General features: G+C 44.7%; 1 protein-coding gene across 2 annotated transcripts in view; it reads left to right on the plus strand.

Moving 5' to 3' along the window:
* The window catches only part of THSD4 (thrombospondin type 1 domain containing 4), a 645,795-nt gene extending 623,307 nt beyond the window's left edge, over nucleotides 1–22,488 (plus strand). For both annotated transcript variants that reach the window (XM_021667503.2, XM_012451308.2), the window contains 3 exons: nucleotides 5,129–5,308; nucleotides 9,849–9,993; nucleotides 16,457–22,488. In XM_021667503.2, coding sequence (XP_021523178.2) covers nucleotides 5,129–5,308; nucleotides 9,849–9,993; nucleotides 16,457–16,599 — 468 coding nt within the window. In that variant the 3' untranslated portion in view covers nucleotides 16,600–22,488. The remainder of the gene's footprint in view (nucleotides 1–5,128; nucleotides 5,309–9,848; nucleotides 9,994–16,456) is intronic.
* The last annotated feature ends 4,587 nt before the right edge of the window (nucleotides 22,489–27,075 follow it).

Below are 27,075 nucleotides of genomic sequence, written 5' to 3' on the forward strand. Positions count from 1 at the left end.
AACAGAGTCCTTCTCGGAGATATTTCATCTGTGTTTTAGGGAAGAGACTCACTAGGAGGTTGTGAGCTCAGGTGCTGGCAGTAGCCCTATTGAGGCTTGTGCAAAAAGCCAGCTTGAGAGGATGAGACCTAAGTCCACAGAGAGGCAGAGACCAAGGAGTTTCTAGCTTTAGAGTCTTTCTGACTCCACCAATAAAGGAATATATTCCTTTTCTGCTGCTTCCCAGATCCCTGGAAACTAGAGTATATCAAGCTTAGGAAGTCTTTTTCTACTCTGGAGGCATAGTAGCCCAACTCTTATTCATAAGCATCTGCCAAGTCTATTATTTATGACCAGAATTATTTCCATTCTTCTCTATCAATTCTGAGTTTACTACAACCTTAGATTGTCTTAGTTCTGGGGAGATCTGTCACAGTCTCTAGTCTTCTGCAGCAGCCATTTTGTTGGCCTGTGGGTCTGGAGCAATTTATCGATTGCATTTATTGCAATAGATATTTTTATTCTCATCTTTTCATGGATCAGTGATCCATTAAAATGCAACTATAGGAATTCTTTAGGTGCAGAAACATGCATAACTGCCATCACTTCTATTGAAAGCATTTATCCCTATTAAATATTACTTTGTCATGTATGCTTTGATCTGTGATTATATTTTATCTACTGTTTGAATTACTCCATTATTGATATTCACCTGATATATCTTCATCAGTTTCTTAATTTTCAAACTTTCTATGTATTTTTAAGGTATGTCTTTCATATGCAGGACTATTTTTGACTTTATTTTTACCTAATCTATAAACCTCTGTATTTTAAGAGTTAAATTTTAACCATTTATATTTATTGTAATCATTATATGTTTAGACTTTTCCCTACCATCTTATTTTTTGTATTTTGTGTTTTCTATTGCCATGCTTTCTTGCTTCTTTCCTCTTTCCTTTCTACATATTTATTATTAGTCAGGTTTTTAAAATTCCATTTCTTCTCCTCTAACATTTTGAAAGTTATACATCTTCTAGTGGTATGCCTTCTGTGATAACACTCAAATTTTTAGCACAGAATTTTAAACTTTTCTATTTCCATTAGTGTCAAGTTATCAGTAACTACATCCTCTCCTAAAAGAAAATAGAAGCCTTCCCCTTTTATTTACCTCCACCCTCTCAATCTACAATATTTCCAGAAAGACATTGGTATTATCTGGATCTAGCTCCAGATTAATGTTAATTTTATAGAAAATATGAATTTAAATTTTAAAACAGCTTCCTCCCCTCCCCCAAAGGTTATTTTTTATTGAAATATAATTTACATACCACAAAATTAACCCTTTAAAAATACACAATTCATTGGTTTTTAGTAAGTTCACAGAGTTGTACAACCATCAGCATTATCCAATTCCAACACATTTTGATCATCCCAAAAAGACACCTGGTATTCATTAGTAATAACAGCTTTTATAGGTGTCTTTGCCAGCTCCTTCTTTTATATTCTGTGTCGTCTTCCTGGTTCCTTTTTATTTTGCTAACGGCTATAACCCGGAAGGTCTTTTGATTAGGATTTGTAAGTGGTAAGGTTTCTGAGCCCTTGAATACTTAAAAATGACTTCATTTTGCACTTTGACATGAATGCTTCTGGCAGATGACTCACTGCTTCCTCTTCCTTGGCATAGTCAGGCCAGCCTGGCTGCTCTTGGCCAGTAACTCAGCTGACTACTCATTGTCCATCCACCAACAGTCTAGCCTGAAGCGTATGAGCTTTGCTAGAGCTCCCCCTCTGTGTGCATTTGGACTCTAGTTTCCTTCTTCACTTTGATCTCATCTGTTTTTCAGTGTTCAAAGATTCCCCATAATTTCTGGACCACCAAGACTGAGTACCCTTTCCTGTTTTCAGATGCTGCCTCATGCACACATACACACACATACACACACACAGAGAGAGAAATACCCACACACAGAGACAGAGAGAGAGAGAGAGAGATTGAGAGATGCATGCAGACCCACATTTATTCACTTTCCAGACACACATATTCTGCTATTTCTGAGCATTTACAGTAAAAGAAGGCTGAGATGTGCTCATTCTCCCTTAAGAACGCAGTCTCTTCAAGGACTTGCCAAAAAATAGCAGAAGATAACTTCATGTTCTGATCAAGGTTTGCAGTCTTCTTTTCTGCCACACACTTAGTACAGAGGTAGGATCTCATAGCAGTGAGGGATCTTTCAGATCATGTTTCCAAACCCCTCATTTTCAATTTTCAGATAAGATCAGAGCGACCTGGGGAAGTGCAGTGTCTTGGCCAAAGACACAGAGCTATTTACTGACATTGTCTAGACTAGTTTCCATGTCTCCTGACTTCAGTCCAGCGTTCCACCCCTGCTGCCCACCCCCGCCTCCCACCCCTGCCCCATCCTCATTCTTTCTGCAGAGAGGCCAGCCTTTGCCTGCTGCAGCCTGTGGCTCTTCTCCTGCCTTCAATTCTTCCATTGGCTGCAGCACTTGAAATAAAAGGACAAGACACGAATACATTCCAAATCATAAACTAACATGGAGGAAAATAGGAGAAACAGACTAGGAAATTTTGTAGTTTTTTGGCCGGATGCAGAAGCTCACACCTGTAATCCCAGCACTTTGGGAGGCCAAGGCAGGCAGATCACCTGAGGTCAGGAGTTTGAGACCACTCTGTCCAATATGATGAAACCCCATCTCTACTAAAAGTACAAAAGTTAGCCAGGCACGGGGGCTCGCAGCTGTAGTCCCAACTACTTGGGAGGCTGAGGCAGGAGAATCGCTTGAACCTGGGAGGCAGAAGTTGCAGTGAGCTGAAATCTCGCCACTGCATGCTAGCCTGGGCAACAGAGAGAGACTTTATCTCAGAAAAAAGAAATATTGTAGTTTTTTTAATGCTACAAAGATAGCAAAAAGGCATAGACAAAGTAGAAACTTCTGATGGTGATAGCCTCTGCTAATTCATGCCCTGTGTGACTAATTCATCATTTGTTGGTTTGGGGGTTTTATAATTTTTTTTTCTGTAGGTAGATGTTTTTCTTTCTCCCTGTTTTTATTTGATTGTGTAGCTGCTTATGAATAGCAAAGCTAATATTTAGAGTTTAAACTGCAGACGTCGTTACAGGCTTTTTATAAAGGTAGTAGATTCTTTAAAGTCTATAAAAGTACATAGACCACAGCTTTACAACTTTTAATCAGAAAGTATTAAGAGGCTGTGTACAACGGCTCATGCCTGTAATCCTAGAACATTGAGAGGCCCAGGCAGGAAGATTGCTTGAGGCCAGGCGTTCGAGACCAGCCTGGGTAACAGAGTAAGATCCTGTCTCTAAAAACAAATTTTTTGGCTGGGCGCAGTGGCTCACGCCTATAATCCCAGCACTTTGGGAGGCTGAGGCGGGTGGATCACGAGGTCAAGAGATTGAGACCATCCTGGTCAACATGGTGAAACCCTGTCTATACTAAATATACAAAAAAATTAGCCAAGCATGGTGGTGTGTGCCTGTAGTCCCAGCTACTCAGGAGGCTGAGGCAGGAGAATTGCTTGAACCCAGAAGGCAGAGGTTGTGGTGAGCCAAGATCGTGCCATTGCACTCCAGCCTGGGTAACAAGAGCAAACCTCCGTCTCCAAAAAAAAAACAAATTTTTTTTTTGAGACAGAGTCTTGCTCTGTCACCCAGGCTGGAATGCAGTGGCACCATCTTGGTTCACTGCAACCTCCACCTCCCAGATTACAGTGATTATGTTCCTTCAGCCTCCCAAGTAGCTGGGATTACAGACACATGCCACCACACCCAACTAACTTTTTGTATTTTTAGTAGAGACAGGGTTTCACCATGTTGGCCAGTCTGGTCTCAAACTCCTGACCCCAGGTGATTCACCCACCTTGGATTACTCCTGTAATCCCACCTGGGCTGGGATTACAGGAGTGAGCCACTGTGCCCAGCCCCCATTTCTAAAAAAAATTTTTTTAATTAGCAGGCCAAGGCCTGGAGTGGTGGCTCTGCCTATCATCCCAGCACTTTGGGAGACTGAGGCAGGCGGATAATTTGGGCTCAGGAGTTCAAGACCAGCCTGGGTGACATGGCAAAACCCCGGCTCTACAAAAAATACAAATATTGGCCAGGCATGGTGTCATGTGCCTATATTTGCTGCTACTCTGGAGGCTGAGGTAGGAGGATTACTTGGGCCTGAGGGGTGGAGGTCACAGTGAGCCAAGATCGCACCACTGCACTTTAGCCTACATGACAGAGTGAGATCCTGTCTCAAAAAAAAATTAAGCAGGCAAGGTGGTGCACACCTGTGGTCCCATGGATGCTTAGGTGGGAGAATCACTTGAGCTCAGGAGGTTAAGGTTGCAGGGAGCCATGATCACACCACTACACTCCAGTCTGGGTGACAGAGCGAGACCTTGTCTCAAAAAAAAGAAAAAAGATTGAGTAAACCAAACAAAAAACATTTAGCGAAGTGATAGATAACTAAATAGGATAATTTATAAGCACACAGTCATATGCATTATATGCATTTTATTTCCATGAACTAACAAAATGCATCAACTTACGTAATTGCCTAGCTTCTTTGTGGGGTCACTACCCCATGGCACAGATTTCAGCACCACATAAGGAAACAAGGAGACTGGGCTCTGTAGTCACAGTTCCCACTGGCTGCCCTGTCGGAAGGGGAGGGTTGCCCACAGCATACATTTTCCCAAGTCTTGGGTCTTCTTCTCAGCTTTAGGTGTTCACAGATGTGCAGAGGCTGGGAGTGCATTCAGTCACAGTATCCACCTCCTAAGAGACTAACAGATAAAATGAGAATGTCAGCTCATTGTCTTACCTCCTGTGAGAGGTGTCAGAGTCTATGGGACAGAAACAACCCAATGACCTGGCTGGTGTGTTCCTGCAGGAGAGTTTACGGTAAACTCTTTCCCTCTCAGCACAGAAGACAGCAAGATCTTAGTGACCAGCATCCTCCAGTCATGACCATCAGGGCACCTAGTCTTCATTTGGAGACAGAACTGTTAGGGAATTGCAATCCATATGCCACTTCTCCTCCAGAAACATTTCTGGGTTTCCATGCAGTTCTTCCCCATTTCCATCATGTGACACTCAACTTTCTCTGCTTCTTTCTGCAGTGTTCCATCGAGTGTGGGAGTGGGACGCAACAGAGGGAGGTGATTTGTGTTAGAAAGAATGCAGACACCTTTGAAGTGTTGGACCCCTCTGAATGTTCTTTCCTGGAAAAACCCCCTAGCCAGCAATCCTGCCACCTCAAGCCTTGTGGAGCCAAATGGTTTAGCACCGAATGGAGCATGGTAAGTCATGGTGCTCTTGATGGAGGTTGCACTGGCACACCGTTCCCCAGCTGAACTCCCATAGACCCCTCTGGGCCAGGCACTGGGCTCAGCCCTAAAAGAGATTCCCTACAGCAATCTGCCTTAGGTGGTGGCTGCTGGGGTACCTCGTGACTCAGCTTGCTTGGTGGAGGAGGCCTGAGACCTAGATGATCTTGGTTTCTAAATTGTAGCAGCCTTAAAACAGCGACTCTCACACTTCAGTGTGCAAAAGAATCATCTGGGGATCTTGTTTGACAGGACCAACTCTGGGCCAGCCCTGGCCGAGGATTTGCATTTGTAGCAAGTTCCCGAGGTGTGTTGGATGCAGTTGTCTTTGGACTGCATTTTGAACAATGCTGCCAGAGAGGATTGAGGATTCAAAAGTGCTGTTAAAAGTACTACATCTTATGTCAGGCGTGGTGGTTCACGCCTATGATCCCAACATTTTGGGAGGCCAAGTTGGGAAGATCACTTGAGGATAGGAGTTTGAACCAGCCTGGGCAACTAGCAAGACCCCATCTCCAAAAATTTTTTTTAATTACTACATCTGCAGTGACCTCTTTATAAAACTCATCAGAGGAATTTCTGTCAGAGCTCAGTACTTGTCTGTGTGTGTGTGTGTGTGTGTGTGTGTGTGTACACTTTTTAAAAATCCTGTAGACATTCTGGATTATGGATTGTGGGACTGATTGTGTTTTCTCTTTGAACCGGCTACTAGGAAGCTCAAAGCCAAAATGATGGCTCACCTCAGAGAGAGAGTACACCAGATCCTGCAAAGTGGATTTTATGCGCCAACATTCCCATAGCTTCTCTTTCTGTTTCCTACCTTTATCTTCCTTTAGTCCTAGTTTTCTCACTTTTTTTTTTTAAATCTGTGGCCCTCTAAGTCTTTCTCAAGTCATTTCAAATCCTTTTTATAAGGAGGGAAGTAGTATGTAAGTGAAGAAAGAGAAGGAGAGATTGATAAATACAGAAAGAAGTCATTAAGAAATGAAAGGGGAAAGGATGGATGTAGTGATAAGATTTATTTTTTTCAAGTTGAAGAGTTCATTTTCAAGAAAGTTCCTAAAATAGAAAACCTCATCACCATCATTCCAGGTGACCAGAAAACCTCCCGAGGGCACCATTCCAGGTGACCATTGGCATAGTTCTGTGGGTCGGAGTGGGAAGTGAGGAAAGGTCATTCTGCTTCTCATCACTGAAGATCTTCAAGCAGAGGCTGTAGTGAGCCCTGAGTAGGGGCCAGAGCCTTTCTCATAATGATTCAAGAGCAGTAAAAGGGAATTTTGCTTAGAAAAAATATGTATGAATAAAAACTGAGGGTTCTTTTTTTTTTTTTTTTTTTTTGAGACAGAGTCTTGCTCTGTCGCCAGGTGCCAGGCTGGAGTGCAGTGGCGCAACCTCGGCTCACTGCAACCTCCACCTCCCAGGTTCAAGCAATTCTCCTGCCTCAGCCTCCCAAGTAGCTGGGATTACAGGTGCGCACCATCACGCCCAGCTAATGTTTGTATTTTTAGTAGAGACGGGGTTTCACCATGTTGGCCAGGATGGTCTCGATCTCTTGACCTCATGATCCGCCCACCTCAGCCTCCCAAAGTGCTGGGATTACAGGTGTGAGCCACTGCACCCGGCAAAAGCTGAGAGTTCTATTTCCAAAAAGTGTCTGTCTGCTCCAGTGGTAACAGCCATTTGGCTGTGTAGCAAACCACATCTCAGAGGCAGATAGGAACCAAGGAGGTGGGTCAAAAGGTGTCCTGTCAACTTCTGGGAAGTGGAATTTCGTTATTTTAATGTTGACCAAAGCTTGAGGATACAAGAACAGATCGCAGCTTTCTTTTGTCATCTGGTCTGGAGAGTCTACAAAGAGCCATGCTCACCAGGCCAAGTCAAAGGAGATAAACTGCGAAAACACCTGCTGGAATCCACCCACATGTCCGTCAGCAGGTGAACGGACAAACCGTGGTGCAGCCACACGGCGGCACAGAAAACTCAGCAACGAAAAAATGGATGAACTTCCGGTGCGTTTTGCTAAGTAAAAAAAAGCCAGGTTCTGAAAACTACATGTTATATGAGTCCATCTGTATAATATTCTGTAAAAGGAGAAGCTACAGAGACAGAGGCCAGATCAGTGCCAGAGGATGAGTGAGCACATCTGTGCAATCTGACTGTAGAGAGGCAGCACGGGAAATTTTTTTGTGCACAGTGAAACTATTTCATGTCTTGTTTGCAGTGGGAGTTACACAACTGGGTGAATTTGTCAAAACTAATGGATATATATGCCACAAAAAGGGAAATTTTTAGATGCAAATTTAGAAAAAAATTGAAACAAATGTGAAGTCAGTGGTTACTGTAATAGCAAAGGACTAAGGGAAGCTAGACTTCTTTGAATGTACCTTGTTTTACAAATTTGAGTTTGGAACTAAGTAAATATTTTAGATAATTATAAAAGAAAATTAAATTTAAAGAAAGCAATCCCCCAAAACTAAAAATACAGTGAAACAAATTAATCTAAACATGTTTCCAGTTGGTGGCACCAGCACTATTGCAAGTGACTTTAATACATAGTAATTTGACAGTCTATCCCTAAAAAAAATTACTGCAGAAAAACGTTCAGACTGTTTGAAATAATCCTATTTTTGGTGAGAGTGTTGAATTGGATACAATGATTGGGCATATCATATGTGAGAAGGTAAATGAGTAATTAGATGATAGTATAATTCTGTTAGCCCCAGTATCCTTGAGAAGTAGGATTCTCTGCTTAGGAGAAAGGAGATACAGATACAAGATAGATATCGTATAGCTTCAGACCTCAATAAATAGCCTGTTGTCCTGAATTCGAATTGGAAGTGTGAACTTATAAGTTATCTTTCTAAAAATTTTTCCTAATTTCACCCACTGAAAGAGTCTAGAATCAGTGACCAATCCAGGGATTCAGAGTGGGTGGCTGCTTCCAGATCTGGGGCAGCATACATGTAAGTTAGGCTGGAATATCTTTTCCTGGCAGGCAGCAAGGAAGTTCTTAAATAATGGAGCGCATGTCCAAAGCATCCCAGAGCCAACTTGTAGAGGCTCCTGTGAGCCACTGAGCATCAGTAAGAATAATAATGCAGTAGATTGGATGGAACACATTATATGTGTTTAAATACATCCATTTACAATAAGTTTATAATACTTTAAAAAACTAATAGGTCATCATTATAGGATGTTAAGGAACCAACTTCTTATTATGAAAACTGGTGCGTGAAGGGAAAGATTCAAGTGTTTATGCTCTTTCTTAAACAAACCATGCCACTGGGTAACCAAAGAGGAAAGGCGCCGAGGGAAGGATTCTTTATGAGAGATTTCCAGCTAATAGAAGGAGAAATGATAGAATTAGAATTCCAAGCCCCCAATAAACTAACAGATCTGAGCATCGCATATCAGTGGCCACTAACATCCCCAAAAGAGAGACAGCCACCTGGGATGTAGTCTCAAAAAAAAAAAAAAAAACCCAAAAACATCCAATAAAAACCCCTGCACCTGTTAAGGCCTCTTCTATGTCCAACTTCCAGTGTTCAGGAAATATAGAGAATAGAGGAACACGAACTACACCACGGGAGCACAGTCAGCAAAATCCAGACTATGCGAAACCGTAGAACAAATGACTCAGTTCCACCCCCGACCGCAACCAAAAAATTTTTAAGTGCAAGGAGGAAAAAGACAGTGGAAGGGAAACCTATGGATTGAAAAATTCGTGAAAGACATATTGACCAATTGCAATGTGCAGAACTGATGCAGATACTGGTTTTTTTAAAGGAAAAAATAACCTGTATTAAAAAATCTTGGCCAGGCCCAGTGGTTCACGCCTATAATCCCAGCACTTTGGGAGACCATGGTGGGCGGATCACCTGAAGTCAGGCACTGGAGACCAGCCTGGGCAACATGGCAAAACCCTGTCTCTACAAAAAATACAACAATTAGGTGTGGTGATGAATGCCTTGTAATCCCAATTACTGGGGAGGCTGAGGCAGGAGGATCTCTTGAACCTGGGAGGCAGAGGTTGCAGTGAGCTGAGGTCACACCACTGCACTCCAGCCTGGGCAACAGAGCAAGACTCCATCTCAGAAAAAAAAAAGAATCTATAGGAGTCATAAGATAAGTAGGAATACTGAGTATATATTGAAGAGAATAAGAAATTATTATAATTTCTAGGTAGAATTTATATGTAAAGAACTTATATGTAAACTCTAAAAGACAGAGTTCTTGTCTTTTATAACTACACCCTAAATTATATGGAAGAAGTGATCAGATGTCTAGATTTGCTTCAATGTAGTGGGAGGAGCTGGAGGGCTGGGAATATGGATGGGACACACCTGGCATGAGTTCCTAATTGTGGAAGCTGGCTGATAGGTACATGATAGAATTTTCATATTCTATCTCCTTTTGGAAATGTTTGAGATTTTCCAGTATCTTTCTTCTCCAGTGTGCTGAGCTATTGGTCTGCCCAAAAATCTGACTTTTTCCCTTTGTTCCCACGCAGTGTTCCAAGAGCTGCCAGGGCGGCTTTCGGGTCCGGGAAGTGCGGTGTCTGTCAGATGACATGGCTCTGAGTAACCTCTGTGACCCTCAGTTGAAACCAGAAGAGAGAGAATCTTGTAACCCTCAGGACTGTGTCCCTGAAGTTGGTAAGTAGAGATTTCAATCATGGGGGAAAGGTTGGTATTTTTTAAGCTTGTCAGATTCTCTGATGTGACAATAACAAGACTCTTCCAGGTCTCTCTGTGACCTTGCACACAGTCATGGAGTTCGGAGGGTCAAAGTGCTTTTGGTGTTACAAGTTTCATAGTTTAAGATGATCATTCATAGTGTGGATGGCTGTCTAAGCCACCCAGCACACTTTAGTGTGGATTGATTAAAATGGCAATGCGAGCCAGGTGCGGTGGCTTACGTCTGTAATCCCAGCTCTTTGGGAGGCTGAGGCAGATGGATCACGAAGTCAGGTGTTCGAGACCAGCCTGGGCAGCATGGTAAAACCCTGTCTCTACAGAAAATACAAAAAATTAGCCAGGCATGGTGGCGTGTGCCTGTAGTCCCAGCTACTCAGGAGGCTGAGGCAGGAGAATTGCTTGAACCTGGCAGGTGGAGGTTGCAGTAAGCCAAGATCACACCACCGCACTCCAGTGTGGGCAACAGAGCAAGATTCCATCTCAAAAAAAAAGTAATGCCTTCAAAGATTTGACTCTAGGTCAAAGTAGTAAAGTGTCAACTTTTAATTGTAGATGCAAACCAGTGTAGACTGGACCATGTGGAGAGATTCTGGGACCTTAGCAGTGAGTTAACAGAGAAGGGAGGAAGAGGAGAAGACCCAGAATTGGTAGAGACAGTGATGGAGGGTCCAACCATCTCTCAGAGGGAGGCAGTGACTAGACTCAAGGAGGGGGAGTGACAGCAGGAAGATCTAGGCTGCACAATGGTCAGAGTCCTGCAAGGAACAGCAGCCTTGCACTTCAGAAGACCCCAACCTGCACCCTTGAAATAGGGGCCAGTTTCCTGGAGGAAAGCACTGGAAAGCATTAGGGAGGTTAGGCCCACTCCTGGGCTGCAGTTCATGAAGAAGGGTCTCATCCCAGCAGGGAAACTCAAGTACAGCCAGAAAACCAAAGAAGGCACCTTGCACATAGATTGGGCAGATAGGAAGTGTGAGGTGGGTGGAGATGCACCTCCAGAGGCATATTGAATGCCCCAAAGCCCCACCTAAAATCTACTCAGAATGCACCCCCAGGTGTAGTCAGGACTGGTTCCAGAATAGAGATGCACCGAACCCCTTCAGTAGGCTTTTTCATAGTCTTATTTACACAGAACCTGTTTACTTTCCTTTCTTCACAATAACATCACAGGAAATGTATTAATGTATCAATAAGCTGTCATGGGGTAGATTCCTCCTGCTCTGGACCAAATTGAAGGTTTTAATGTACTGATCTAACATCCTTTCTATCCCAGAGATGTGTCAGTTACAGAATAGATGCTTTATAATTAAGAGATTCCTACATCCCAGCAATGACCCATGACTAAAGTTATCGGGATGATCATTCCCAGTAGCAACCAAAAAAATGTAAATTCCATAAGAAGAAAATTATCAAGAAGTATATAAGATCTATATAGAAAAAAAAAGTAAGAAAGCCTTGCTATAGAACATAAAGGGAAATGTGAATAGACAGAGACATTAGCATATTCCTGAATGGGAACGCTCAATACTATAAAGATGATAAAAGAAGGTTCCTGAGGGGAGCTGTATGTGCTGTATATTAGAACATATTACAAAGCTACAGAACTAAAACTATTAGGTTGGTGCAAAAGTAATTGTGGTTTTTGCCATTATTTTCAAAGTTGGATTCACTTTTGCACTAATCTAATATATGATTTAGGCATATTATATGCCAATGTCATAATGCAGAATTCTGAAACAGACTCCTTTATAAAGGGAAGTTAAGTTTGTTAAAGGGGGAATGATAAGTAAGTGGGGAGAGGAGAGACTTCCATTGTATTGAGACCACACTGAAGATTGCTTTAAAAATATAAAATATGTAAATGTCTAATGGATTAAAGACTGTAACAGAGAAAATGCTTTGTAAAAATGCTAGAAGAAAATATTTTGGGCTGGATGCAATGGCACATGCCTGTGATCCCAGCACTTTGGGAGGCTAAGGTGGGAGGATCGCTTGAGCCTAGGAGTTCAAGACCAGCCTGGGAAATATAATGGTACCCCATGTCAACAAAAAAATGTTTAAAAATTATCTGGGCATAGTAGTGCATGCCCGTGGTCCCAGCTAATTGGGAAGCTGAGATAGGAGGATCACAAGAGCCCAGGAGGTTAAGGCTGCAGTGAGCTACAATCCCACCACTGCACTCCAGCCTGGGAGAGAGAGTGCAGCCATGTCTCAAAAAAAAAAAAAGAAAAGATAAAAAGTTATACACATAAAGTTGCCTGTTTGTCTCAAGCCAGATAATATAACTAAAGAGTCAAAATTGCCAGGCCCTTGGAATTGATTGTGTAATTCTCAAAGCTAGGAATTACTGGCATAAGCAAATCATATGCTCTGAAGGGCATCACTCAGCTGCCTCACTTTGTCAAAGGCTTTTAACTAATGTAATGTGCTACAAAATGTGTTGTCACTGTTTTTGTCTTCTATGTTTGTCTGTGGTGTCTTTTCAAGGGGGGGAAATTGTCTAGCTTCTAATTACATAAAATCCAACTGAAGAAAAAAGGGAGGCTGTGAGATTAACAAGGCAGAAGCTGTAGACACGGTCTTGGTATTCTTTGATATGCCTCAAAATTATACCTGTCAACACCAAAGTTACTAAAAATGTCCAGGCCACAAGCCAGAGTTATGGCACACAGGGTATATCCCAGAGGGCTGCTGACAGCAATACTATGTGTAGGCTCTGAAGGTAAAGAAGGCTCGTGCACATTTTGATCATGATGCTGAAGAAGAAAATAGTACCTGAGTACATGGGTATGTGTGTGCTGTTGTCAGCTTTTTGAAATCAGCTTTTTTAAATCACCCTACAATTGATAGTATCTTTTCTTTTTTCAAGCAATTCTCCTGCCTAAGCCTCCCAAGTAGCTGGGATTACAGGTGCATGCCACCACACTCAGCTAACTTTTGTATTCTTAGTAGAGATGGGGTTTCACCATGTTGGTCAGGCTGCTCTCGAACTCCTGACCTCGTGATCCACCTGCCATGGCCTCCCAAAGTGCTGGGATTACAGGCTTGAGCCACCACGCCTGGCCTGATAGCATCTTAAAAGCAAATAAATGTCACTCAAGTAGACAAAAAGTTAAATCCCCAATATAGATAGACCTCATTCAATTTTAAAGAAGACAAATGGTCCAGTTTTGTAAAGAATAAAGGCACTGAACAAACCCACGGCAAGGCCGGGCGCGGTGGCTCACACCTGTAGTCCAGCCCTTTGGGAGGCTGAAATGGGTGGATCACTTGGATCAGGAGTTTGAGACCAGCCTGGGCAACATGGCGAAACCCTTCTCTACCAAAAACACAAAAATTAGCCAGGTGTGACGGTGCATGCCTGTAGTCCCAGCTACTTGAGAGGCTGAGGTGGGAGAATCACCGGAGCCCAGGAAGTCGAGGCTGCAGTGAGTCACGAACGCACCACTGCACTCCAGCCTAGGTGACAGAGTGAGACCCTTTCTCAAAAAAAAAAAAAAAAAAACTACCAAAAGAGGCTGAGGAAATGCTCAAGCTACTAGTAATCAGAAATGCAAATTTTAAAAATAATGGGAGTCCATGTTTTTCCATAAGATTGGCAAAGTTTTAAAATATTAGACAGTGTTCAATGTTGGCGAACTTGCGGGGGATTGGTCAAGTGCCAGCTTGTAACTTGGTGTAATCTTTTTGGAGAGAATTTTGTCAATATCTATCAAGATACAAAGCGCCCATTACCTTTGACTTAATCATTTTACTGCTAGGAATATATACTAAAAATATGCTCTCAAAAATGTACAGATACGCACACGCAAAGAACGGGGCTCACCGGGCGAGTCACCTACTCAGGATGCAGAAGCAGGAGGATCACTTGAGCCCAGGAACTCAAACCGTGATCATCCCTATAAACAGTTACTGCACCTCAGCCCGAGCAACACAGAAAGACCCCATCTCTGAAAAAAAAAAAAAATAGGGCTTAATGAATTGTGTAGAATTAACAAATGAATGAATCCTACAATTTCTTGTAACTTAGAAAAATTGGAAGCAATTACATTTGTATAAATAGAAAGAAATGGCTTATTTAATTATGTTCCAGCGTATAGGACAACATACTCAGATACCCCGTAAAAGAAGGTGATAGATATGATGCAATAACATTATCTAAATATATTTATGAGTAATATTGTAAAAAGCAAACAGCTGAGAAGTATATTGTCAGTTCTTTCCCAAATTAATCTATAAATTCAAGCAATATTAACCAAAATCCAGGCAAGGGTTTTCATAGAAAAATCTGACAACCTGTGTTTAAAGTTTATATGGTGGCTCAGGCCTGTAATCCCAGCACTTTGGGAGGCTAAGGGGCAGGTGGATCACTTAAGGTCAGGAGCTGGAGACCAGCCTGACCAACATGGTGAAACTTTGTCTCTACTAAAAATACAAAAAAAAAAAAAAGCCAAGTGTGGCAGCATACACCTGTAATCCCAGCTACTTGGGAAACTGAGGCAGGAGAATGGCTTGAACCCGGGAGGCAGAGGTTGCAGTGAGCTGAGATCAAGCCACTGCACTCCAGCCTGGGCAACAGAGCGAGACTCTGTCTCAAAAAGAAGTTTATATGGAAAAGCAAAAGCAAAGAACCAAGAAGAGCAAGGCAGTTTTGATGATGAACCACGTTGAGGGACTTTTCCTACCACATATCAAGGCATATGGGCACAAGAATGGATAAAAAAAAGCCGGGAGAGCAGAATAGAGAGCCCAGAAATAAACTCAAACATATAAAGGATGCGTGATATGTGATGGAGGTGTCATTATGAATCTGTGGGGAAAAGATGAACATTTCAATAAATGCTCATGAAACAACTGTTCATCCACATACAAAGAAAAAAACAAGAAAATCGAAGTCCCTCCTGTCTTCCTGCACGCACCACATACCCTAATTCCTGGTGCATTAGTCAAATGAATATGAGAAGTGCATTTTAAACCTTTTAGAAGAGAATGGGGAAATGTATGTTTTATTTCAGAATACAAAAGGGTTTTTTAAATGAAACCAACAATTCCAAAGCACAAAGGAGAAAAAATATTATAAATCAATCACATTAAAATGTAAAAATCTCTGTTTATCAAACAACACCAGAAGGAAAGTGATCAGAAAAGCCACAGGCTGAAGAAGATATTGGCAGCACATGTAACCTAACTCACAAAGGATCAGATCCATTAGATAGAAAGAATTTTCACAAATCATTTTTAAAGTTAACTAAATCAGAAGATGAGCAAAAGATCAAGAAAAGCAATTCACAGAAGAGGAAGCTTGAGTGGCAAATATGCATAATATGCTCAGCCTCACGTGGCAATCATTTCACATTCACCAGATCAACAAAACTAAAACATACGGCGGAAAGAATTCTTCTGTTCCACTGACAGGAACGTAAATAGTTACACTGACTTTGAAGAGCAAACGGACCATATCTAGCAAAGCTACATAAACATTACGACCCAGCAAGGCCCAGGCAGAGGATGGTAACAAAACTGCTTAAAAGCTGGCAGTAGAAGAAAAAAACACTGGATTAGTGTCCAACTTAAATGTCCATCAATAGAAAATGATTAAACTGTGGATTATATTATATAGACAGGAAAACTCTGTTCAATAAGGAAAATGAATTATTTAGAGCATTCATTAAATATGAGTTGCACAAATTCAATGTTGAGTAAGTTGCCAAGGACAAAAACTATATATAATTATAAATATATATTTATCTTTTTAAATAGAAAATATAAAAATATTTATATACAAATATATATGTTTAAGTGTCACAGAGTGGTGAGGGATTACATCATACAGAGTTTAAGTGTAAAGAAATGTTTAGGGATAAGCAGCATCAAATTTGGGACATCTGGTTGCCTCTAGAGTGATGAGGATAAAGGAGAAGTGATCAGAGTCAAGTGAGGCACAGTTCAGTGACTTTTTCTCTATACCTATTTCCCTTAAAATGTTTGAAAGAAAGATTGCTGGGCACAGTGGCTCACACCTGTAATCCCAGCAGTTTGGGAGGCTAATGCAGGTAGATCACCTGAAGTCAAGGAGTTCAAGACCAGCCTGGCTAACATGGTGAAACCCCATCTCTACTAAAAATATAAAAATAAGCTGGGCATGCTGGCATAAGGGTGAGGCAGGAGAATCACTTGAACCCAGGAGATGGAGGTTGCAATGAGCCGAGATCATGCCACTGCACTCCAGACTGGTGACAGAGCGAGACTCGTCTCAAAAAAAAAAAAAGAAAAATCTGTGTGCTGTTGGCGCACATTCACACCTCACCTAGGTAATAAACAGCACAGGAGTTAACGCCGCAGCCACCACCCTTTCTCTTCCCGGTAGTCCAGGCTGCCTCTGGTGCTCAGGGAGTCTTTTGTTCATTCTCTTCCACTACAGATGAGAACTGCAAGGACAAGTACTACAACTGCAACGTGGTGGTCCAGGCCAGACTCTGCGTCTACAACTACTACAAGACCGCCTGCTGCGCCTCCTGCACCCGTGTGGCCAACAGGCAGACGGGCTTCCTGGGGAGCAGATAACACCCTGCACCCCATCAGTAGGGCAGCATCACTGCAGTGCGCCTGGCTGGCTGCTGCTCCATCATGGGCCCCCTGGCCCAGGCACTGCCAAGCCACTTAGTCACCACCCCTGCCTCCAGTGAACGCACCCCATGGTACCCAGGGGCTTTGAACACAGGATGTTTGAAAGCCACAATTGGTCCTTTAAGCCTCACCATGTACTGATGATCCCCTCCTTGGACCTGGCACCTGCTAATGGTGTCCTTTGAAAGCCAAGAAGCAGGAAGTGCATGGAGCTCTCAGCCCTGCTCCCATCTGTCACCTTTCAAGTCAGCAGATGGGCCACTGACTGAGCGCCGCCCCGTCCATGGTGCTACTGGCCTTTCTAACATTAGCTCCCTGGACAGTCCAAGGAGGCAGTGTCCCCAACCCAGAGCCTTGCCGACACGTGTGCGTCCCTCTGTGACCTCAGCCCAGCTGTGCCTGTTTTCATTCTCAATTAGACTGTTTCCTGCCATATGACACACATATCTCACATGACTATTGTGCTTTATTTAGCAGGTATACTCACAGAGACTAGCTCCTTAGCAGCTCACAACAACCCAGAATGAGAGGTAGGGGGTGATTCATTATCCGCATTTTAATGGCAGAGAAACTGAGGCTCAACTTAGGTAAGTGACCTGCCAGGTATATTCACCTATCCAGTGGAAAAGCTGAGTCCCTGCCCCAGTCATCTACCAATACCAGCTTGGGGGCTGTCCTTAGGTGTGAAGGGTGGTGGCTTCATTTCTGACCAAATCTGGGGGTGGGGGGCTGAGAAGTTTCCCAGAATCCAAACAAAGCCCAGGCCCCTGAAATCTTTCTGGTCAAGTCTATATCCCAGCACTCAGTTGCTTTGGACGTCTGTTCCTACCTTTCCTTCCCTGCAAAGTTACAGACCCTAGTTAGAGGACTCTGCAGGCTTTGTTAAACTGTCCATGAGACTAGAAAGCCATTGGGGGAACCAGGTGACTGCCTGAATTTCTGACTCCATTCCAAGTGCTGTTCCTCCCAAAGGAATCCAGCCAGGGTCCTTCTGGTCCTTCTGGCCCCACCGCAGAGCTGACTTCTGAAGCACACAGCTCTGCGCCCTGGGCTCTTCCCTGCCTTAGCCACCTCCCCCATGCTCTTCACCATCCTCAGGGTGAGTCCAGCCAGACTGTCCCAGCCAGGACACTGCTGTGTTAGAACAAGTCTCCTTCTGGCCTTTCTGGTTTTGTTTATGGGTTTCTCTCTGTGGCCACAATTCCTCCCCTCCCCCAGGACTCACAGTGCATACCCCCCACCCCCAGACTTTCACACCAAGATCTGCGTGAATAAAACTGGCCTGGGACAAGGCACTGTGGACCCCTCCCCATCTCTTCCAATTCACTTCCCCCAACTATCCAGTTCCAGAGGCTGCAGGTCTGAAGGAGGACGCAGTGCCTATTGAAAGGTGGACCCTCTGAAAAACCAGTTAGGAGAAATAGATGCATATTTTACCCATTAAGGAAAATAGCAAGCTAAACAAATTGTAAACTTACAGAAAACTTATTTTACGGTCCTGGGGGCATATTTCCCTTTTAAAACAAGCCTGGGTTCTTAGCAAACTGTTTCCCCACTTTGCTCTTTCAGCTGACAAATCTGCTCATGTGATGATGGTTTGCAGCTTTTGGGAGCAATATGGCAGCCTGGCCGGACATGCTCATTAGGCTTCCATTAACCTGGGGCTTTTAGAAATTCTATCTGGCCTTTCCATGGGCAGCTTTCCAGCTTCTCTTCTGGGGAGCCCCAGGCATCATTTCCCAGAAGCATCCCCATCTCTCCTGATTCTCTTGGAACTCCTGCGGATAAGCGGCCTGGCAGAGGCTCCCAGACTGACACAGGGAAGAGACGGGAGAGGCCGAGCGTATTGACCGGCGCTGTTGAGGGCCTGCTCTTCCCCACTTGCCACTTGTTTTGCTTCTTGTCACGAGGGGAGGCTGCTTGTCACAAGAGATGTGGCTGCTCTCAGATCTTGCCCAGCAAGCCAATCATTTGAAGAGGTTTTCTTTTCATGCTGGAGGGCAGGGTAAGATCAATGGTTGGAAGGGAGAAAGGCTGATTTTAACTCAAGTTAAAGGAACACCTTCTAGTCATCAGAGCCACCCACCAGAGGCAAGGGCCATCACATACAAGGGAACTCTCTGTCCTTAAAGGGAATTTTCTGTTGAGTGGGAGGTGAACACCCTGGTTCTTCCAACTCAGGAATTCTCGTGACTGGGCTGAGTCCGTGATGGCTTTGTCTCTTTGCTGTCTAAAGTGTCCTGTGGCTCCTGAAGGTTACCTAACCATTATTTAAAAGGAGAATGACCCTCCATGAGAATGGCCAGCCTGCCAACTGTGCCATTGAAGAGGAGCAAACTGATCAACCCCATGTCTTCCCAGGCGAGAAAGTACATGCACCAAAGGTCTCTTTTTTCTTTTTTTCCAACAAACCATTGAGCTATTCTTGGAGCTCATCTCTGGAGAACAGGAGTTTGATCAATGTATTTGTATTAGAGATCCAGTTTTTACTAATTCCCTGGTTTTTTATTTCAGCATCTGAATGTCTTTCTCCCTAGCACAATGCACACAATTAGGGCCTTGGGGATTTCCAGTGATAACTTTCCTTGGGGAGAGGGCCTAACAAAAGCCCAGCTTTTGGCGGCCGTCTCCCTCCAAATATGTGTCTCTCTCCTTTCTTAGTGCTCATTTATTTCCCCTTCTCCTTTCTGCCACTGCTATCCTCTTTTTGGTCTTCCCATGTTCCCTTAACTGGCCATCATGTGGAGTTGAAATTGACACTTCAATACTGGGTGGGGTTTTTTTTGTTTTTTTGTTTTGTTTTGTTTTTGTTTTTTTGGCCTGTGTACTGGATTACCTCATGTCCTGCTCTGAATTTTAAAATTAGATGAACTAAAGGTGTTATGTGGTTTCCTCACAAAAATCAACAAAGTCCAAACAAAAATAGTGTGCCGTTTTACTTTCACTCATTGGAAAAGGAAACTGTGCCTCTTGCAGCCTAGGCGACGGACATTAATACAATCGATCCTCTCCAGCCTCACGATGACTTGCGATTCTCGCCATAGAAAGGGACGGCCTAAGAAATACTAACTTAAAAAAAAACAAAAAACAAAAAAAAGCCTGTAAAGCCAGCCAGCCACTAGAGGGCGTCAGTTCAGTTCCGTGAAAGCATGTTCAGTGCCTGCTGCCTGCAAGCTGTCGGGGACCCCAGGGGGAGCAAGGCAGCCCGTCCCTGCCCCCAGGGAGCTAGAGCATGACCAGGGTTCTCAGCACTGTCCTCACCTATCCCTTTACCTTCTCTGGCCCAGAGTTCTTGGAGGTTTTTTTCTTTATTTTCTTGAGTATGTATCGTCTATTTATTCTCAAAGTGGTTAGCATTCAACACTCTTTTTGCTTTAAAAAGAATGGCCTTACAAAGGGATAGAAAAGAGGAGACATGAGCTTGATGTATTTTCATCGTTATGTGGCAGAGAGAGAAATCCAGATATTACCAGGACCTTTCTAAACCAGTGTTGTGTTTTGGGTTTTTTTTTTCATTAGGAGAGCCACTTTAGAGTTGGAATATCAATTTTCTAATGAGGAGGAAGACATAAATATACGTGGTAAAAAGAAGCATGACTTCCCTGAAAACAGGCTGCGTAATCTCTATCAGCCTGGTGGATGGAGACTAGTATTTGATCCTTGCCATATAAAACATTTTACTGTGGTTTAGATGGGAAAATAGCGTAGATGCCTTCCTCACAGAATGTTATGGATGACGTGAAGCTGGAGAGCTAATGGCTTGGGTGACAGATCCTGGCTCGAGAAAGATCAGGGAGACTGGAATAAAACTTGGATCTTAAAAAGTCACCAGAAATCCACATAAAGTCCTATATTTAGAATAAAACAAAAAAGTATATAAATACAAGGTGGGAGAGAGGCAAGAATTTCAGTTGACCAAGCTCAGTGAGAGTCAAGAAAGTGGGCTGGAACCATGCAGAAAAACAAAACCCACAGACAGGCAGGCTACGTGAGGGAGAACAGCAGTGAGGGTCATACCACATTTTGTTTGCATTTGCCAGAACCACGCTTTAAGAAGAATACCGATCATCTGTAACGTCAGTGTATCAATTCCCCATCCTGATGAAGGGCTCAGATTCTCAGATACAGCAGGAAGGACTTCATAAGAACCTTCAGGCTGGAGAAGGGACTTGGGCACAAGGAGAGCTCTCCTAGGACCAGGAGGGAGAAGCTACAGGGAGGTAAGTTTAGCTCCTGCAGAGACCCAGCTTTTCACAAGCTGAAGCCCTGCAGAGAGAGAGGGACTCTGGTAGGTGGTGACCCCACCCATCACTGGAGGTGGCAGTGGAGGCCGTTTGTCAGGGATGCTGGAGAGGGGATTCAGGCGTCTGGCGCTGCCCAGGGCTCTCCCCACTTGGGGCTTAGGGGCATCTATAAGTAGAAAAGCTTTACGTGATTCATCTGGTCTGTGAGGGCAAGTACATAGCTGCGTGCTTTTCCATTGCTGACTTTTGCCACCATGTCAGTCATGGGGAGCCCATTGCGGGACTGAAACCCTGAGCTGAGTGTGGCCTCCTGTCTCAGAGAAACACTGGCAAGTTGGTCAGAGCTGCCTTCTGCATAGAGGAGTAACCAAGCGGCAGGATGGCAGGGGGCCTGCCCAGGGTCACTCACTGTAGTGGAATCACAGCCATGACTTGCCTGGGACCTTGTAGACACCATCACTCTTTCTCAGCTCACCTTGGGTTCCTGCACCTTCGCAGGGGCAAGGTGACTTCCTTCACCCTGAACTATCCCCCATTCCTGCTCTTTTCAGCAGATAACGGTGGGGTGGGGGGGTGTCCATCGTGCTGAGGATAAGTGGCCACAGGATGGTGAAAACTTCCAGCCAACTTTCTCAGCCCTTTGTCTTGTGAGAGGGAAGCCACCTGCCACACAAAACTAACACCCGCTGCCTTGACTCCTCCCTACGACTCAGTTGACAGAAGGATATACTTTGTTATAACTTATTATTTTGTTCTCTGTAAATACAAGATGTTTATAGGAAATATGTATTCTGAACTCTATCTGCAGAATGAGTCATACACCAAAACAGTTCTATTATTTAGAATGTGTTAATTTTAAAGGGACCTGATAGGTATTTATTTACATATGCGATCCACATTTGTGTGAAATCATTTGACCGTACTAACCCAGCCTCCTGGAGTGTCGCTGTACGATTGATGTCTTTTTCTCAGTCCATAGTTACAATTGTTTAGTATGCAAATCAGTCCAGTTCCCCAGGGTTTAAGATCAAATATCAATTACTCTGCTTTTCGACTCATTCAGGAAGCATTGTACCTGAACCTGATTGCCACTTTTTCATCTTAAATATTATATTTCCTCATCTAATCTGCCTTCCCCTCATCCACAGACATTTGGAGAAGGAAATGGGAGGGTGTCACCCCGTTTCTCTTCGCTTTGTCCCGTTTTTGGACTGGCAGCGTCAATTGCTCGGGAGGCTTGGTTAGAGCTGTGGATGAGACAGGTAGCTGGCAGGGACAGGGAGTGGCTGAGAGGGAAGTGGCAGCACTTACTGTCCTGACACCTCCACTGTCCCTGCTGGGGACCTGGGGCCGAGGCGGGTGGCTGGCCTGTGAACTGCACAGCCAGGAGCAAGGAACCCACTAAAGACTCCATCGCCTCCATGTCCCCTCAGAGTGATAAATTATTACGTAAGCGGGTGAAGGGTAGAAGGTGAATTATGTGAGTAAATATGGTCTGTTCTCAGCAAAAATGACAACTATTTTTGTGTGTGACTAATTTATTTTTATTATTGTAAAGATACAATAAACCGGTTGAAATATCTGCTTTATTGACAAGTTTGTGCTTTCTCTGGCCTCATTCACATTCTGTTCTCCTGCAAATAGTCCCCTCTAAAAAGAAGACTCGGACTCTTTAGAGGTCAGTGGCTTGTAGACATTGGCTTTGGGTGCTTGAGGGGGAGCCAGGCTGGTGAGAGAACAAGATGTGCCTTAGATAGAAAGAACGTGAGCCCACCTGCTTACACGGGTCCTGTGTTAGGCTGCATTAGACTCCCCCGAGAAGCTTAAAGTGAAGTCCTCAGGCGTGTGCACTGCCCCCAGCGTGCACTCTCGCATGAATTTCCTTAAGTCTCCCCCAGGTACTCGTATTGTGCAGAACAGGTTGACACCCACTCTGCTGGTTTGGTGGGGCTCCATCTTTAACTTTGAAACTTCTTCCAGCTCCCTCTAGCTGACTTCACTTGGGTCTTGATTTGAGCAAATACAGTACAAAAGTGGGATGGGGAAAATCTCTCAGGCGATCTTGGTGTGAAATAAAGCGTGACTGAGATAGTGATGCCAGCTGAAGTTCACCCTGGCCTTGAGAGCGGTCTCTAGCACAGGCTATAAGCTCTGTTTGTGACTCTGTCCTGGACAGCATGTCACCAATAACTCAGAAACCAGCTCTATGCCTAAAATGCTATCACCCGCCCCTCCCATCTACCTTTTTGCCTGGAAAACCTCCATTCATTCTTTGTGCATGGTAAAAATTCACTTTACATAAACTTTACCATTTTAACTTTTTTTTTTTTTTTCCCTTTTTTTGGAGACAAGAGTCTCACTCTGTAGCCCAGGCTGGAGTGCAGTGGTGCGATCTCAGCTCACTGCGACCTCTGCCGCCGGGGCTCAAGCAATTCTGGTACCTCAGCCTCCCCAGTAGCTGGGACTACAGGTGTGCCTCACCACACCCGGCTAATTTTTTGTATTACAGTAGAGATGAGGTTTCACCATGTTGCCCAGGATGGTCTTGAACTCCTGAGCTCAGTCAATCCGTGGGCCTTGGCCTCCCAAAGGGCTGAGATTACAGGCATAAGCCACCACTCCCGGCCTCCAGTTTAACCATTTTCAAATGTACAACTCACTGGCATTTAAAGCAACCATAGTGTTGGGCAACCAGCACACCAAAATTCCACTTACTCTTCAACGCTTCAATAAAGGAGTCCACCAGGCGCCGGCCGCTCTGCTGAGCACACCTACACACACGAGCTCATTTCATCTTCACAGAAAACCTGTGAGGTTCAAACATTGTTTCCTTCTACAGATGAGACTACTGAGACTCGGAGAGGTTTGGTGCCCCAGCTAATACTTGGGGGTGCTAGGATTCCACAGTCCACTTCCCCTAGAGGCTGAGGCTTGTCCCTTTGCCGCCTCCATCTCGCCAGGGCCTGGCATGTTATATGGTTTGCAGCCCATACTAGTTCCAACCTCTTTCTCCACATCAATTTCAGTCAGTGGGCACCCATCATGCAAGGACTGGATGAGAAATTCCGGCACTGTTGATCCTACCCAGGCTCAGTGAGACCCATGTGATCTGAGGCTGCATCCGGAGGAGTGCACCCCCCACCAGGGGGAGGCAGTGAGCCTGCTCTGCGCTAGGGTCAGACCCAGGCTGGGACCCTCAGCCTCCAGTTCCAGGGACGACACATCACAAGGGTTATTGACCATCTGGGAAAAGCCCAGAAGATGGCAGGATGGTGACCAGGATGGAGGGGTTCTGGAAGGAGGACTGTCTTCAACCTTCAGACAATTTCAAGGATCATCAGGGACAGATGACAAGAACCTGGACTCCTCCAGCAGACCAGGGAAGGGACGTGACCAGAAGTCAGACTTGGTTCACAATGAGATGTTTCCAGTAATCAGAGAAGCTGAACAGTGGGAAAAGATACTTTAAGAGACAGTGAGGGCCAGGCGCAGTGGCTCACACCTGTAATTCCAGCACTTTGGGAGGCTGAGGTGGGTGGACTGCTTGCACCCAGGATTTCAAGACCAGCCTGGGCAACATGTCAAAACCCCATCTCTACTAAAAACACAAAAATTAGCCGGACATGGTGGTGGGCACCTGTAATCGCAGCTACCCTGAAGGCTGAGGCATGAGAATCGCTTAAACCTGGGAAGTGGAGGTTGCAGTGAGCCCAGATCATGCCACTGCACTCCAGCCTGGGCAACAGAGCAAGACTCGGTCTCAAAAGAAAAAAAAATGACATCGTTGAATCCATGTAAATCTTCTTGGACTGAGGATGGTGTTTGGCCAAACAGAAGTACACACTCCTGCAGTACCTAGGAAGGTCATGATCTGCTGTTTACCTTCGAATGTGTCACTGAAAGTGAGTATGTGTGTGTGTGTGTGTACATGCACACGTGTGTCCATGTGTGTATGGAGAAAGAGCACGCACACAGATAAGGTAAGATGTATTCTGGAGAATATTAGTGAAGGGTATGTGATGCCCATTATACTACTTCTCTGAGGTTTGCAATTTCCTAAAATAGAAAGTTGTGGGAGGCGGAAATACAGAACAAAAGGGGGTGGAGAGAAAGAGCTATTTCTTGGCTGTTTTTTAAATTTACCTGATAAAGATCACATGGGTGCTCATTCACCTTCCAGGTATAGGTAAGCAAGATAAATTACGTGCACGAGCACACATACGCACACTCATACACACAAACACATGCACTCACACATGCACAAACACATGCACACACATACACATGCACATAGAAACATGCACAAATACACATGCGTGCACACACGCACTCACATGCACACATGCACTCATATGCGTGCACACGGACACATGCACACTCAAACACATGCACTCACACATGCACAAACACAAACATGCACACACATGCACACAAACATGCACTCATATGCACACTCATACAAACGCACTCACACACATGCACATACAAACGCACTCACGCACAAACATGCACTCACACATGCACACATACACAAACATGCACACACACATGCACGCACACACATGCACACACAAACATGCACTCACATACACATGCACACAGGCACTCGTACACATGCATGCACACACGCTCACACATGCACACACAACCATACACACACATGCACACACAAACATGCACTCATACACAAGCACAAACATGCACTCACGTGTGCACACACGCACTCATACACATGCACACATGCACTCATACACACACACAGGCATGCATATGCACCGATATACATACACACACACACACACACACACACACACACACTGTTGCCTCCAGGGAAAATGCTTCAGAAGCCACCTCTGTTTCTACATCCTGCTTTTATACATGGATTCCAAAACTCTGTTCTTCTAAGCCCAGGGTCAATCCTGTTTAGAAGCTGGCTGAGGAGGTGGGGGACAAAACCGGTGGGACCCAAAGGATCCAATATGCTTGAACTTGATGCCAGTGTCAGCCTCAACGCTCTCACCCAGACGGCAGAAGTGGCACCTCCTCCGCCTGTGCCCTGACAGTGCCACCAGAATAATGTCTCCCACCCTCCCTGCCTGTGACTCACCTGAACCCAGAACCGTGCCCCCTGCACGCACCTGACACGCCCAGGTAATGTCCCCGTTTGCTTTATCTCTTGCTCTACAACAAATAGCCATTGTATTATTTCTCACGATTCTCTGGGTCAAGAATGTGTAACTACCAGGGCTGGGCCGTCCAGGCTGGCTCATTCACTCAGGTCTGATGACGCTCAGGCTGAGATGGTTGGAATGATTTGCCAAGGGAGCCTCAGGTCTCTCTGCCACCCTGTTCCCTGCTTCTCCCTCTCCGTGTGGCCTCTTCACGGGTGTCTCTGGATGAAGAATAGGCAACGGGAAGGAAGTGAGAGCTGCCAGATCTCTCAGGCCTGGGCGTAAGTACCCCTCCTGCATCTGGAACCCCTGGCACGGTAACCTAGGGAAAGGCTCACACTTCTCACTCACTCCACCACCCGGCCCACCTCAGTGACCTCAGAGGGTCTGCTGAGCCTGGGCATGGGCAGTCATCCCTGTCCCCTGCCTGTCGTGGAGGCACACTGGAAAGCCACCAATGGGCCTTTGTAGCGACAAGAGGCAGGAGAGAAGCACCACTGCGATGCAGCTGTCACTCTCGGTGACTCCAGCCCTTTCCATCCTCAGCCCCCCCATCCAGGTTTGGGTCCTGCAAGCTAATTCTCGAGTTTGGCCCCACTGATAACAGCCAGAGGCACTGCTGTTTTCACTGTGGCCATTTTAAGGCGAGTCAAGAGTGATTCAGGCTCTTTCTGTTGACAGAGGTTGTGAGGAAGACGGTGTGGCAGGTGCTGTGAGACGCTGACCTCGTAAGTGTTGTATGAATCATTCAGACGACACTTCTGTTTTGTTCTATTGGTCAAAGTCAACCATAGGCCTGCCCGGATTCAAGGGAAGGGATATGAGTCTACCTCAGCCTGCTCCTGACTCTGAGTTCTGTTTGCCTCAGAACTCAGCTACTCTCCCTTGGGATTCACTGTATCTCAACTGCCTCTATGCCTCCCGACTCGTGGCGATCATCCACTCACCCATTCATTTATTCAACAGATATTAATGGAGCATCTACCCTGTGCCTGATA

This window comes from Aotus nancymaae, unplaced genomic scaffold, assembly GCF_030222135.1.
Source record: "Aotus nancymaae isolate 86718 unplaced genomic scaffold, 86718_ANA_hifiasm-v0.15.2.pri h1tg000003l, whole genome shotgun sequence".
NCBI classification, from domain to species: Eukaryota; Metazoa; Chordata; class Mammalia; order Primates; family Aotidae; genus Aotus; species Aotus nancymaae.